Genomic DNA, 16,210 nt, shown 5'->3' on the forward strand with positions numbered 1-16,210 from the left:
GAGCCGGGGAGAAGCTGTGGGTAATCATTGAAAAGAGAAAGAAGTGGAGCAAACTGAAAGTTGCAGAAATGCTGTTATGAACTTTGATCAAATAAGTTCTGTAACATATTATCAAGGTACAAGGCATTATAAAGTTAACAAGATTTGTGGACATTTTTCTAAGAAAAGACAATTTTATTCAATCTAAGGAAAATGAAGTCCCTAGTACTACAGCCTGCGATTGAAGAATTCAGGGCTCATAGGACCCTCAAGTATCCCTTTCAAATGTTTATCATTAAAAGCAAGACATGACTTAGTAGGATTTGATCTTAGCATCTTAAGGTAATTGAACTAATAAATGGCAAACTGGTTTTACAACTTCTACCCAAGAATAAGCATGTAATCTTAGAAAATATTCCTTTGTTCTATTGTCAATATAGATCCAAATATAGTTTTTTTTTTTTTTTTTTTTTTTTTTTTTTGGCCAGTCCTGGGCCTTGGACTCAGGGCCTGAGTACTGTCCCTGGCTTCTTCCCGCTCAAGGCTAGCACTCTGCCACTTGAGCCACAGCGCCGCTTCTGGCCGTTTTCTGTATATGTGGTGCTGGGGAATCGAACCTAGGGCCTCGTGTATCTGAGGCAGGCACTCTTGCCACTAGGCTATATCCCCAGCCCCCCAAATATAGTTTTATAGATTCAAATAAATATGTAAAGGTAATGTCAGAGAGAACATCTACCATGCAGATTGTAGAAACTTCTTTTGAGGAAAATATTTGACATTCTGTGGCTAGTATTCCCAAAGATATGTGTATCCAAAGCTGAACTCAGATTTTCCTGAACTTGGTTTTATGAAAACTCTTTTTTCAGTAAAACAGAGACTGTACAGACGTGAGTGGAGAGGACCTTCAACATTTCTAGTTACTTGAAGAATTACATGAGGAATTCAGCTGATTCAGTTTGGTCAGTAACTCAGTCCTTTGGCAACCAACTTGTGTTTTATTCGCTGGGTGTTTGGAAAGAATCATCTGAGTTTCTAGGTATTCTCTTCTGTCATCTGCAATTGTACGTTACTTGAATAAGACTTCTTAAGTATGTTGTAACTGTGCAGAAATGCCTCCCTTTCCACCCTCTGTTTTACCTCTGCTTTTATGCAATTAGCTAGAAAAGGAAGTCGAATGCTAAATAGGAAGTTGGAACTAAAAATCCACAGTTTTACCTTCATCTCAAGTGAACACAGAGATTATGTATTTTAATCTTAGCAAGAATAAGCATAGCTGTCCTCCCAGGACCTTGCCCCAGCTAAAAGGTTTGTGTATCTTTCTCAGGATTGCCAAGCAACAGGCTTCCGGCCAGTGGCCTGAACAGAAGAGAAGCCCTGTCTTTGGAGAACTGAATTGTCATTTTGATTCTCTCACTCACTGGCCTGTGGGTTTTAGGCATATAAGTTGTCTTTAGATGTCAGTATTTTTATTAACTGGATATAAAGGGTGTCCTGATTTCCAAGCTTTCTTTGAACATAACTACTTGGATCAGAGATAGTTGCCCTAGATTTGTTCATGTTGTCCTTGGGCCCACACCAAGGCCAGCTCTTTTTTCCTTCCTTCAGTTCCTCTTTCTTCTATGCATAACTCTAGGGTAATTTTTTTCTCAAGTCTCTCCCCAAAAGTCAGGTACTTTTAATGTTAAACAATAGATTAAGCAATAGTTCTTAGTCTAAAGGAGCATTTTTATTATTTTCATGTTTAAGAAACCTTAATATTCTCCAGCATTATTTTTGCCTTTATGTTTCAATTCTACACTGCATTAAAATGTGCTCAGTGATGAAATATATTTTTGATTATTACACTGTGTTGTAAACCAGATTTTCCCCTCTTTGCCTTTTCTTCAGAAAATACAAGTCTAGCAACAATTTCTTAGCTGTACTTTTAAAAGCATAAAATACATTGAAACAATTTCCAGGCCTAGGACTATTTTGAAGACTTGTCTTTCTCAAAATATTTTCTTCCAAATCAGATTGAGAAACAACAGATGGTAAACAAAATAAAAATATACCATTAGGTAGGGTTACCAATAGTTGATAAATACTACATGGAACTGTTAGGTAAACATGACTGTAGATTATTGGGACTTCAACAGTGACAGCTTTTTTTTTTTTAACCTATCTTAGGTCTTTTAGTCAATAGAACAAAAGAAGTTGACATTTGATGAAAAATAATAGGCAATAAAGGACCAGGTTCTCATTATGGGTCAACCAGAGATGAGTATCATCATGCTTCTCCAAGTTGTTTTCCTGTTATCTGTGAGGTTGCAGGATGAATTACTGCACAGGGAAGGAGGTAGGAAATTCTTAAGATCACTTGGGGCTACAAGGAGCTCAGATTCAATGGTATAGGTATTTCCCTGAGTTGTCTTTTGGTTCTTCAAATGCCACTACAAGTGAAAATTTAAACTGCCACTGAGAAATAGTCACCAAGTTGGTTGACATTTTCACAGTGTTTAATGGGCTTATGAGAAAAAAAAAACACCAAAAAACCTCTTCTTCTTTAGTCCTCATAGTATTTTTCAAATTTCCACTTTTGATTTGATTTCATTTGGTCACAAGTAGATACTTTCAAAGTCTTCTGAGAAAAATTTCCTTCCAAGCATAGCAACTGACGAGAGTTTTCAAAAACAATGTGACTCATCTAGAGAGAAAAAAGGGTCTGAGTGAGCCAGAGTGAATCTGACAATATGAATATAAAAATTGTATGCCACCCCCAAAGAGGATAAGCAATTGGTTCCTTAGTTCAGGACTCCTGAACTAAATTAATGACATAAACCCACACTTTTGAAAGCATTAAGTTTGTTTCTGTCTCAAAATAAATAATAATACAACTTGAAGCTATAGAACTTAATTTTTTAGGAAACAAAAAATGGATTTTCTAGAGATATGACTGAAAACTATATTATTTAAAGGTTAAAAATTCCAGATAGTACTTAGAACATTTGGTGGATGAAAGCTACTTCATTGTTGGTAGTAAAGAAAATAAATGCATGCCATGAGAAAAAGTGACTATGTTCATTTATTTGTTACATTCATATGTTAGGATGCACATTTGTATTACAAAATGTTATACAGAATGAATTTTGTTTATAAGCTCCTCATTACAATTTCTGATTGCATGTCATCCCTGATGCTCAAGATCCAGACTTCATTTAAAAAAAAGATTTTCAGTGGGCCTTATTGTTGTTTAATATTTGAATATCCTTGATATGATTGATTACTTATTAATTTATAATTTTCTCTATAAATCTTCTTCATCACCCATGCTTATGACAAGTGTAATCTTAATTATAAAGCAGTAGCTCTTAAGACAACTGGAGGTTGCTCACACCTATAGTCCTAGCTACTCAGGAAGCTGAGACTGAGAATCACATTTGGAGACAGCTAAGGCAGACAAATTATCTCCATACAACCACAAAAACCTAGAAGTTAAAACCTTCATACCAGCACATGCACATACAAAAATTTAAAATGCTTTATAAATTTGGCCAAAATGGGATTACCTGCTTGTGAGATGGTAGAAAACTTGAGGAGGCAGTTGGTAATATGGTAAATCCTGCCATCTCAAGATCCTATGACCAAGCTCAGGACTCTGAATCCTTTTAAGACATAAGAAAAACTGCTGGGACTTTGAAATGAACATAGTAGAACAGGTTCTGGTAAATCTCTGGATAATTATCTCCTGATCTTGTGGTTCCTGCTGATTTCTGTGGTGTCTTGTCTGGTTTCAGGCGACCATTCACTATCACTAAAGTCAAAGTCAGCAAGAGAGGCACACAACCAGCTCCTGCAAGCCAGTGAGAGCAGGCTCCTGCACTACAGTGAAACCCAATTCTCTGGAACCTTAAGGGAATTCTCGCATTCAAAGTTGGCAGAATGAACAACTATGGTCATTCCAAAGTGCAGAACTTTTAGGAAGCAGGTGGCTTCCTCGCTTTTACCTTATACTTTGCCTATGAGCTTTACTGGTACCAATGAGAAACCAAATCAGTCTCAGTTTACTTTTGGTGTTCTTGATTGAATAATCAAATGACTTAGGAACAGCAAGAACATCCCAAAAGGTGGTAAATTCTAAATTATCCATGTGACATAAATTAAAAAAAAACACCCAAACTAAAAACAAAGGGGAGTTGACAATTTACAAAAATACTTTTATCTCTCTGAGTAAACTTTAATATTGCCTCTATTGTCACATACACACTTAAAGTTGCCAACTGAAGAAGCTGACAAACAAGACTTGATGTCACATTTGAATTTGTGGTAAGGAAGGGGTGCAGATATTTCGCTTACCAGTTCTGGATGGAGGAAGGATGGTGATTTATGCAGCCACCAGAGCTCTTTGTTTCCATTTTCACAAGGGTGCAGCCTTGGGGATCCTTTGTCAGGGATGGGGGCTAGGCACCATTCTCCATGCTTAATAAGTCGTAACCAGGTGTAATTAAATTGTTGATTCTGTAGGGGAAATGGACAAACATAAGACTGCTTCCTACATCAGTCCTAGGTAGGATCGCTGCCAAGCCTATTTTTTGTTAGCCGTACGTAAAAATATACAACCTCTTACGTGTTCAAATCTTGATGCTGCCACTTTCATTCTGAAAATATAGACATATTCAAATTACTTACCCTGTCTGATATAATAATTCTTAGTTTGAAGTGGTATAGAAATATTATACATATTTGACAGGAGAATCACTATCAAGTATATAGCACATAATAGCCTTTAATAATTATTAGTTGAGCCAGGCATTGGTAGCTCATGTATGTAATCCTAACTACTCTGAAAGTTGAGGCCTGAGGATCATGGTTCAAAGCCAGCCCAGGCAGAAAAGTCTATAAGATTCTTATTCCAGTTTACCACCAAAAGGCCATAATGGAGCTATAACTCAAATAGTAGAGTGCTAGATTTGAGTATAAAAGCTCAGGGATAGTGCCAGACCCAGAGTTCAAGCCCCAGGACAGGTACAATAAATACATAAAATAATAAAAATAAATATAACTTGTAACAATGTCAGTTATTAGTACAATTAGTATATGCTTATATGCAGAGTTGTTTCACATGTTCTGAGCCCTAGTCATGTCTGGTGTCTGAAGTACAGCAATGTATTAAACTGTCATGGTTACATTTCCATGTCATGGATGGTTACAAGGAGCTCACAGTCAGAACATTAATTTCTTTAGTGGAAAATATTATTTTGGACTATGAAGACAATTGGACTCTGGACTCTGATTGGCTTTGACTATGTAAAATAGGGTAAAGTCTTCCTCTGCTACTCACGTAGGTAACTATCAGATTACTGCCATGTTAGCACTGGTCACCCCTTCCCTCAGTTACTAGGAATGACTCTTCAGGAAGTACAGTTAGGGAAGATTGACTATGGCTACAATAAATGTCAAGCGGGTAACAGTACTATTGTTTTCAGTTATTAAAAACATTTTCAACGGTTCTTTAACATTTACTCTAATGTGGCCTGGTCAAGGCTTGGTAATGCCATGAATACTCAGGGAAAAATAGGTTGTTGGAAAAATGTATTTAAGTTCTTTTGCTTTATTAACAATTAGCAATGTACCTGAGATTTTAAAATATCCTTTTATTGCTATTATTAAGGTGTTATACAGAGGGGTTACCATTCATAAGTCAGGTAATATGTATAATTCTTTTTGGACAATGTCACCTTCCTTCCATTCACTCCACAAGTTACATAATTCATTTTCCACATAGTGTATACTGAATACCATAACTACCTTTGTTCACCTTCCTTCTCTCCATTTCTGGGGCTCCCTCATGTCCCCCACAAGACAAAAAGAAAACCCCCAAAGAAAAAACAAACACCACTACTACCACCACTACCACCAACAACAAAAAGTTTCCATTTACTGGGACTTGTTTTGATAAATAGTATCTTAAATGTTCAGAGAAGTTATGCCTTTGGGTTCTTCCCTTAAGAGTATCTTTAAAAAATCATTTATCTTTTTATTGTAAAAGTGATGTACAGAAGAGTTACAGTTTCATATGTAAGGCAGTGCATACATTAAGAGTATCTTCTTTCAATGTGCTTGCATGTGAATGTGTACAGCCCTATATAAGTTATCATGTCCTGTTGTGTTTTTGATCTAGCTTCCACATATGAGAGAAAACATACACTCTGAGCTTGGCATATTAAATTGAAACCATTGTTAGACTTTGCCCTCCTCAAAGGCTCATGTCTAGAGCAATACTGGTTGAGATATTATATGGTGCTAGCTAGAGATAGGGACTCTCAGTTGATTGTCATCCTATGAAGTCTTAATACATATTAACATTCTCCACAACTGATTTGTGTAGACATTAAAATGTCTACATATGAACATATGCTACATTAAAAGGAATTTATGTGCTATTAAGATAAGCTAGATAATATTTTGAAAAGGAATATCTCAGTTGTTTAAATAATTAATAACTAGGAGACTTTTAGGTAAGAAAGGAGATAGGGCTTGATGGTTCAATTTGAGCAATTATTCCTTTTCAGTTATCTTGTAAGAATAGTTGTGGGCTTTGTTTTCTAACCAAACCAAATTAATTTCTCCCATCTTCCTCTCCCTTTTACTGAGCAAACAAAATTGAGAAGCTAAAAATGATTAACAAGGAAAAAAATAGAAAGGTGAGTTTTGTAGAAGTCAAAGAGTACATTATTCAACTTTCCTTTCCTTACTCTCCCACAAAGACTCAAAGGTAATGAAGAACAGAAGTTGGGTTTTCCGATGAAATACTGGTTACTTAAGCATAAACTTTCTACTGTGATTAGTCCTGAAGAAGTGCATTATTTAATATCTCATATAACTTAGACAAATTGTGGAGTTGAGTATATAATTTATGACTATTTTCTATTTAAATTGTTAAGAAAAGCTATTTCTTTCAATTAATTTTTGACAAATCTCTCTGTCTCCTATGTTCCTTAATTAAGAAAAAGTTCTCTAGACTTCAAGTTTACAACTCATAGCCAAATTATAGTCACAGTGATGCCTTTTCTTCTAGTATCAACTTTGAATTAAGAGGTAGAAATGGGATGTGGTGGCAAATATAAGTAGGATCTGCAAGTCAAAAGTAAGAACAAGACTCAAGAAGCCTAGACTACCACGGTAAGATAATTTCTCTAGCGTGTGGTCTGTAATCATTGGGGGCTGATTTTTGCTCATGAATCAGTGTTCCTGTGAGTCCTATTTGGCACCCAAAGTAGATAACTGTTCCCACAGCATGTAAATCTGTTAGGGAGCATATGTTGTAAAGCGAGGTGTGATAGCACAGAACTCACCTCCAGCCCTGCAGGAGGAGTTCCTGTTCTGCTTTTCCTGGCCCTACTCACTCCCCTAACCATTGTGTTGAGTTTTACTAAAGAATTTTCTGTCACCTCTCATAGATTCTGTGCCTTCTGTTATTCTTTATGATGCAGGAAGATGGCAGGGAATAAGAAAATGGAGTCAGAGAATAAAATAGCTCCCTTAGAGTGATTGTTTAGAAGTATGTCTTTGTCTTATTTACAATCTTATTGTTATAGCTTGTCTTACAGTTTTGTTTCTATTATTACAGAAAATATTTGCAGAACACTAAGTATGAAGTACTGTTCCTATAGATTATTCATTTTGGTCTTATCCCAGCTCTGAAGATAGATACTATAACCACTACCATTTACTCAAATGCTAAAGAATATATACAAGGTAACATATTTGCAGCTAAAGGAGCAAGGACTGGATCTATGATGGCTATAATGGACTGATGTTAGTATTCACACTTTCCCTTCCTTGCTTACTATCCTTTCATTTACTGGTAAAGTCTCTTATACCAGCCTCATGATTATATCAAAGTTTAATGTTTAATTATTCATTTCTACTGGGTGAAAACAAATTTCTCAAGTGAGTAATGAATATGTCAACATTGTACCTATTGACTACCATGACATGTAAAACCCCAGCTGATCATACCTTGTTGCTGGCATCACAGTCTCCCAGAACGGCTGTGAAATTTTCAATGGAAATGCATTTTCCCAAGGCCACATTAATAAGCTAGGAAGTAAAATATAAAATAAGAATTAAGAAAAACATCAAGCAGAACAAGAGAATTCAGACATATCTAGAAAGCAAAGAATATAAAACTATAATAAGGTTAAGAGATGGTTAAGTTAATAGCTTAGCATTACTTAGCACTATACAATTCTATTAGTTGCTAGATCTAACAGAGGCATAATGTAATCTTGCTAAAGTACAGCTTCAATCTGTCAATTTAGGACTGTGATTCAGTCAGAGCCAACAAACAGAAGCTTTTAATTAACCCTTTCCTGGGATGCTGAATGGTGATGAACTAAAGGTGGCAGGGGAAGAAGGTAGGTTTTAAATTTATCTCATTCATATATTAAAAATCCACTTACACTTGAACTTTAATCAAGCCAAGAGTTATGGGCCACATTTTTGGCTGGCCTCTCTATGTTATCTGACTGCTTACACACGGAATCACAGATGAATTGAGTTCTTCAAAGAACAGAAGATACCAGCTGATTCCCTGTCAGAATCTTCCTAATGACTCAAGGAAGCTACAATTCATTACAGGAAAGTCACGAAAGTTAAAACAGAGCCAAGTGTAAAGGCACTTTCTGGCAGGCTGTCAGGCTCTTAATGGATTCATGGGGTCAGATATGGAAGTAGCTTTCGATCTATTTAATGCAGAAAAAAAAATGTTGGTTCCCTTACCCTCTTTGACATCTTGGGCAGAGCTAATGAGATAGGGTTAATAATGCAACTTAAGTTTTTCAGATTTCTAGAAGATCTCTGAAGAAAAAACTCTCTCTTACATGTGCCAGGAAAGTCTCTTGAGCTGGAAGGTAATGACATAATGTATATCTGTTCCTGTTCTGAGGAAGTGCCTGACACAGAGTTTTGACTCTGGCGTGCCCCAGCTTTGTAGGCTGCTGGCTTTCATAAAAAGGTGTCTAGTGGGTTGGACCCCATGTTTATATGCATAGCTTAGCTTGATAGAAAGTAAGGGGTACACCTTTGAGCATTTACCCAAAGGACTACAAGCAAGACCACACTAAAGCCACCAGCACAACTATTTTCATGGCAGCACAATTTGTCATCACTAAAATATGGAACCAACCCAGATTCCCCTGCCCCTCAGTAGATGAGTGAATCAAGAAAATGTGGTACATATACATAAGGGAATTCTATGCTTCTATAAGAAAGAATGACATTGCCCCATTCATAAGGAAATTAAAATACTTGGAAAAAAATCATACTAAGTGAAGTGAGCCAGACTCAAAGAAAGATAGACTCTAGGTTTCCCTCATTGGTAATAATTAGATTATGTCTAGGATAGTCCTAGCAGAAGATCACAATAGCTCAATAGTTATGTACATATGAACACATAAGGTGATGCGAAGAGAAATGAACTCCAAGTTATGGAAACAAGTGGTTTATCATTGTTGTTGTTTTCAACATACCATGAGAAATTATGTCTTTTTCTTTTGTCTTTTTTCTTCATGGTTTTTATCCCTGATGTCACTGTAACTGATTTTGATACCTTGGATATTGTATATACATTATCAGAACTAGGGAAGGAAAGGGGAACATCAAAATGGAGAGACAAAGGATAAAAGGCGAACCAATGCAGCAGCAATACTTACAAGACAATATACTGTAAACCAACTGTACAATTGGAGGGGAGAGGGAGCTGGGGAAGGGGGAAGTTGGGAGGAAAATGAGGGAGGAGGGGCTGGGGATATGGCCTAGTGGCAAGAGTGCTTGCCTCCTATACATGAGGCCCTGGGTTCAATTCCCCAGCACCACATATACAGAAAATGGCCAGAAGGGGCACTGTGGCTCAAGTGGCAGAGTGTTAGCCTTGAGCAAAAAGAAGGCAGGGACAGTGCTCAGGCCCTCAGTCCCAGGACTGGCAAAAAAAAAAAAAAAAAAAAAGAGGGAGGAGGTAAAAAGTTTGGTAAGAAATGTACTCACTGCCTTACATATGACACTATAAACCCTCTATAAGTCACTTTAACAATTTAAATAAATAAATAAATTTAAAAAATCACCAGTGCTGGGAGCATGGCTTAAGTGACAGGGCACATGCCTACCATGCACAAGGACCTAGGTTCGATTGCCAGCACAAAGAAAGAAAGGAAGGGAAAGAAAGAAAAGCAGGAATAAAAGAGAGAGGGAGGGAGGGAAGGAGGGAGAGAGAGAGAGAGCAAAAGAGAGAGAGAGAGAGAATCAGTTTTGAGCAGGATGCATGTCTGTAATCCCATTTAGGAAAATCACAAGTTAGCTAGCCTAAACTATACAGAATCAAAAGCAAGATAAAAGAAAGGTAATAAAGGAAGGAAGGATAGTTGAGTATCTTCATTTATTAGTTATCAAAATTTGTTTGAGAATATCATTGCTTTGGAAACAAAATTGCTCTTATTTAAATATAACTGGACCCTGCATGGATAACACATTAAACAAATTAACAACAAAATCAAACCTGGTCTAGGACCTGTATGAAACCAATTATATTATATGATGTACAGTACATCATGTGCAAACATCATAGTGGGAAAGGATATCCGGACTGATGAGGGAAGAGGCACAATTGAGAGCACAAAAGCTCAGAGGAAGGAGTCATTTCACTGACTGCCTTGGTTATTGGGTTGGTATTAGGTTGTAAAATCCTTTGGTACCCTGTTCATTCACTCATCCATGCTTTCCTGAATTCATTCTTCAAATATTAATGTGGTGCTAGTACATACCAGGCACTGTGCTGAATATAGAATTATGAGGGGGAGCTGCAGGAGTAGAATTTGTCTATGGGATGTTGCCTATTCTTTACTGGCTAAGTACTTGCTGAATAAAAAGGAGTGGCAAAATAAAAAGAAGGTAAGGGGAAGCTTTAGGGATCAGTAACTACAGAATGAGAGAGTGAAAAATGAACTCTTGTTCATAAGAACATGAGAAAAATATGGACATGGATAAGTCAGAGAGTTGGATTGAGGTTTTCTGTATAGAGGTGAAAAACAAAACAGACCTTTTCTAGATTAGTGTACTAGGAAAAACAATTTCACCCATTATCCAAGTTATACTATCAGAAAGTTAGAGGTTTTTTTCCTCTGGTACTCTGAGGCTTTGTACTGACCTTCATTTAAGTTCGAGCAAGATCTATCTATCTATCAATCTATCTATCTATCTATCTATCTATCTATCTATCTATCTATCTATATTTTCTTTATATTGGGATAGAATCCTCACTGACTTTCAAAACGTAGATGCAAACACTAAAAATAATACCAGGTTGGTAATTTCTAGTTTGATAGACTCAGAAAACACCAAAGAAATTCTAAAGAGACAGATCTCCATAAAAACCCTTCAAATCAGCTCTGTTCACAATTTGAAATGGCACATATGGGAGCAGACAATCCACAAGTAGTAAATGTGATCAGTCACCACACATAGAAGGAGCCATCACACAGGCTACGGATAGGAGAGTGAATAGAAATACAGGAAATTAGAACAACTCAGCAGGGAAATCATGTCTCCATTTTTCTCTGGCTCTCAGCCAAGACCTGATAAACTCCTGCCTTTGTGGATCATACAGAAAATATTTTATCTTCAATCAAATTTTGACAAGTCTAGTACCAACACAATTGAGCAGGTTGTCTTACTCCAGAAATTCTCAGAACCGTACGAGTGTTAGTGCTGAGTTTGCTGCTCAGAAGGCATTGAGTGTTTCCCAGATTCATGGGACTGTGGGCATAGCACAATTAACTTTGGTCAGGATGGTGTTTGGGAGCACTCAGTTTTATAGTTTCCTTTGTTTTTATTTGATATAATTCCTCCCTCTAAGTTCTGAAAGGCAATGGAAGCAGAAGGAAAACTCTTTTGTTCCCCTGTCCTTCCCTTTCTCTCCTTTGAAGGTGTCTTTTTTTTAGGAAAACATTTTCTTCTCATAGAAATGACCTTTGAAATGTTAAGCGATGTTTACATTTTACTTATCAGTAGTTTTAATTTTTCATTTTTATTTTATTGCCAGTCCTGGTCCTTGAACTCAGGGCCTGAGCACTGTCCCTGGCTTCTTTTTGCTCAAGGATAGCACTCTGCCACTTGAGCACAGTGTCACTTCGGGCCATTTTCTATATATGTGGTGTTGAGGAATCGAACCCAGGGCTTCATGTATAAAAGGCAAGCACTCTTGCCACTAGGCTATATTCTCAGCCACTAATTTTTCATTTTTAAAAGAGAATGTTATTTATGCTAGTATTGTAAACCATTTCAAACCATTTTGCTTTTAAAAACTAGCCAGTATGCAAGGTTTAGATTACCTGTATTGAGTGATTTCATTTTCCATTTCAGAAGATGAGATTTCCCCACAGTTTATGAGAAATTGTTAAACTTTAGTCTATGGGATATTGGACAACAATGTAGTCTAATGGAAAAACACATTATTGATTAGGTTCATTTATTAATTTCAAATAGTATGGGCTCAACAATATTTAATTATTTAGCTAATATATTATTTAAAAACCTGAAAGAACTTTCACTGGACTTACTAAGTATGTATGCTGAAAGATAGGAAAACATGAAGTAAGTAGCAGAAAGACGTGGTTTATTTCCTAAAATATTCTCAAGATAATTTATCTGACATAACAGTCCAGTTAATCATACTCTAAATTACTTAGAGAAAGTTCCCAATTTTGTGTAATGATGATAATACTCCCTATTAGTTGCTTCTAAGGGAGCAAGTTATATCTTCATTAGCATTATCTATGGAAGACATCATAGAGATAGAAAAGGAGAAAGAAGGAGCCTGTTAAAATCATTTTTAAATGTATTGTGAATTTTGATATATTCTTTAGCCATGCACAGAAGTTTCTTGTTAGGTGAGCTCTTCAAAGATTTTATAACTCTTACAGTTAACATTACAGTAGAGTTAAAAGGCAGTTTTCTAGTTCCCTCTAGTGGTTCAAGTTCAGTAATGCATTTGCTGAAATTTTGTTAGAAAAATTTACTATGTAGAAATGTTTCCTCTTTTTTTCTTGCCAGGGGATGAAATTTTATGTTTAAAAAAATATATATTTTATAGGTATATTTGAAGTTTCTACTGGAACCGTGTGTAAAAGGTATTCTTTCTAATGATAAAATAAAATAATAACGTTTTCCGCCCTCTGAATTATTTGCTATTTGATTGTGATCAATAAAGTTGACGTGTGTGTGTGTGTGTGTGTGTGTGTGTGTGTGTGTGTGTGTATGTGGTTATTTGGAGATAAGGGTCTCATAGACTTTCTTTTCTGGGCTGTCTTGGAACTACAATCCCCAGATTTTAGCTTCCTGAATAACCAGGATTGCAGGTATGAGCCACCAGTGCCTGGTGAATGTTAATAATTTTTAAAATGTTTTTGTACATACATGAGACTTGTTTATATATAGCTTGTTTGTTCAGTCAACTTTTATAAAACCAGACTTAGTTTCCTGTATTTCACACCCTTCCTAGATTTCTCTAATACAGTCAAATAAATGGCCCATTCCATGGGACATGTCCTCATGTCTTGCCATGTTCTTCAATGAAGCTTCACTTCTAGAATGGGTTTGGCGAGACTTTCTTCTAGGTTCTCCTCTTCCGCTTGCTCTTAGCTTTGTACTCTATTCAACCTATCTGGCTTAACTTCTTCCCTTTGCTACCTCCCCTCCCGATCTGATAGTTTCTACTATTTCAACCTGTATTTGAAGCTCAATACCCTTAATTGCTTCTGTTTAATTGCTCAATAATTACTAATTAAATTCAAGAAAAATTAAAGGAAAAAAATAAATAAAAAAGAAGGAAGGAGGAAGAGAATGAAGGAAGGAAATAAAAAAGAAAATATTTATTCTATCTACCAGGCCCTTAGTGATCTGATTTCTGCCTTTCCCTCCCATTCTTCCTTAGACTTTTACAGCTTATAGCTGTAACTTCTACTTCATCCTCTTTTCCTCAGAGCTTGGCTGATGTTTTATGTGCCAGAAGAAGGTTTCACAGTCTCCTCTACAGACTTCTTCATCACCTTGACTTAGAAGTACCCCCTTCTTGTGACATGTCCCCTGAATAGGAGTTAATGCATTTCATTTTGTATTCATACTTGCTAAATTGTTGGCTATCTTTCTTCTCTGCTCTACTTTAAGTTCCAAAAGAATAGTCTGAGTCTGCTTCAGCAACCATTCTGTTTTTGAATATGAGGATGAATATGATTGGGCCACGCAGATACGAAAGTATTCAGTGTACATGGCCAGCTTCCTCAAGTTCACATTTAATTCTTAACTCTGCTTTGTCTTCCTGACATTTGTACTTGTTACCAATTCATAATATATAATACAAATAATTTAACAGAATATGGTCATTCATTTCCACATGTTTTTGATAATCTTTTTGTTGCTTTTACCGAATACGACTTAAAAATTAGCAGGTGAACTTACCACACCACTAGCTCGTACCACGGGAGCCTTTAAGTCAGGAAAGACATTCTCCAAGTACCACTTAAAACTTTGACATTTCAGTTTCTTTCGAAGTTCTCGCTGTTGGGTGAGGTTACCCACATCCAACCCCTGGTCTATGAGGTGATCCCCATGGCCATAAAACAGGTCCTTGTACTCATCCATCCAGACCTCAGCCACCCGCACCAGGTTCCGTTCCACTGTCTTCATGCGGTCTTTGGGGAAGGAATATGGGTTGTCATTTCGGAATATGTGGCCTACACGGGAGCAGGGAACGATCTCAATCTCGCCACCACACATCCACACCTAGGACAATTGCATGACAAGCACCAATTATCAAAGGGGTGGTTCATATATGATAGACAATTAACAATGAAATCATCTAGCAATTTTATTTTGTTCTTCAAGTAGTAATTTCAACAGAGAAAACATTCTGAAAGAGAAATTCAACCCAAGAGTTTTATATAGTTTTGACTCTTGCTGGAAAGGACCATTTTTAGGATTAGTACAATAGAATGTTTTACCTTCCTAATAGGCAATGTAAATCCTTTTCCTTTCCTGTGAATTTCTCCTATGTTCTTACTTTGGTTGAACTGGAGAAAGGCAAATGGGTGCCCATTTGTTCCCCTTCCCCAAATCCCCATAGGATTATATGCACCACTCAGAACCATTCATGACCAGGAACTGCCACATTCTATTCCTTCTAATATATACCAGCACACAACAAAGTGAGTGCTTTTTGGATGACCTCTACTGTTGCAGCTGCCAGGCCTTTCTGGGTGTCAGTCACCGATGGTGTATGTGTAATGAAGTATCTAAGTTGCTGTGTAATTAGATGTCCTTGGTCTGTTGGTCACCTGTGCTTTAGGTAGTTTTATTCTTGGACCATTTTTATCCTCCAGATGACTCATTATGGAATAATCCCTTTACTTCCAACACATTAGAGAAATGTTTTTGAGAGTTACTTAGGCGTCAATATGTATTCCAGAGTTATTTCATATCAAGTATGGACCTGTAGCTTTTATGCTGAAGGCAGAACATAATTTCTTCCCTATTTAGATGGAAAAAAGTTTCAATGCCATGAAATATCAAGAAATGCTAATAAATTTCACAACAGTGGTTGATTTTAAAAAAATCAGCCTGGGATATAAAAATCTTAATTCAGAGATCCTATTTTTAAGTGAAATTTCCACTCAGAGATAGATACATACTGCACTGTACTAGTAAAATAAACTATTTTTATAAGGACAAACTCTTCATTGCAAAGGAAAATTGGGAAGCACTTGGAAATACCTTGAATGAGAGCTCCATATTTTCTCCACCCCAAACATCAAGGCCAGGGTCATAGGTTCCAAGCTCAAAAAAGTAATTTTTGTCTATAGAAAACAATCCACCTGCCATGACAGGGCACCTATGGGAAGAAAAAAAAATGATTTATTTTAAGAAAACTGCATATTGGGCTGGGAATATGGCCTAGTGGCAAGAGTGCTTGCCTCCTATACATGAAGCCCTGGGTTCGATTCCCCAGCACCACATATATAGATAATGGCCAGAAGTGGCGCTGTGGCTCAAGTGGCAGAATGCTAGCCTTGAGCAAAAAGAAGCCAGGGACAGTGCTCAGGTCCTGAGTCTAAGGCCCAGGACTGGCCAAAAAAAAAAAAAAAAAAAAAAAAAAGAAAGAAAGAAAAGAAAAAAAGAAAACTGCATAGCTTAGAAGCCCTGATTT

General features: G+C 36.7%; 1 protein-coding gene across 1 annotated transcript in view; it reads right to left on the bottom strand.

Moving 5' to 3' along the window:
- Window positions 1-2,521: 2,521 nt before the first annotated feature.
- Galnt5 (polypeptide N-acetylgalactosaminyltransferase 5) overlaps window positions 2,522-16,210 on the bottom strand; it is a 38,983-nt gene continuing 25,294 nt past the window's right edge. The window contains exons 6-10 of the mRNA XM_048345756.1: window positions 15,778-15,895; window positions 14,467-14,790; window positions 7,978-8,058; window positions 4,312-4,473; window positions 2,522-2,662 (exon numbers count right to left, since the gene is read on the bottom strand). Coding sequence (XP_048201713.1) covers window positions 2,522-2,662; window positions 4,312-4,473; window positions 7,978-8,058; window positions 14,467-14,790; window positions 15,778-15,895 — 826 coding nt within the window. The remainder of the gene's footprint in view (window positions 2,663-4,311; window positions 4,474-7,977; window positions 8,059-14,466; window positions 14,791-15,777; window positions 15,896-16,210) is intronic.

This window comes from Perognathus longimembris, chromosome 4 (assembly GCF_023159225.1).
Source record: "Perognathus longimembris pacificus isolate PPM17 chromosome 4, ASM2315922v1, whole genome shotgun sequence".
Classification (NCBI taxonomy): domain Eukaryota; kingdom Metazoa; phylum Chordata; class Mammalia; order Rodentia; family Heteromyidae; genus Perognathus; species Perognathus longimembris.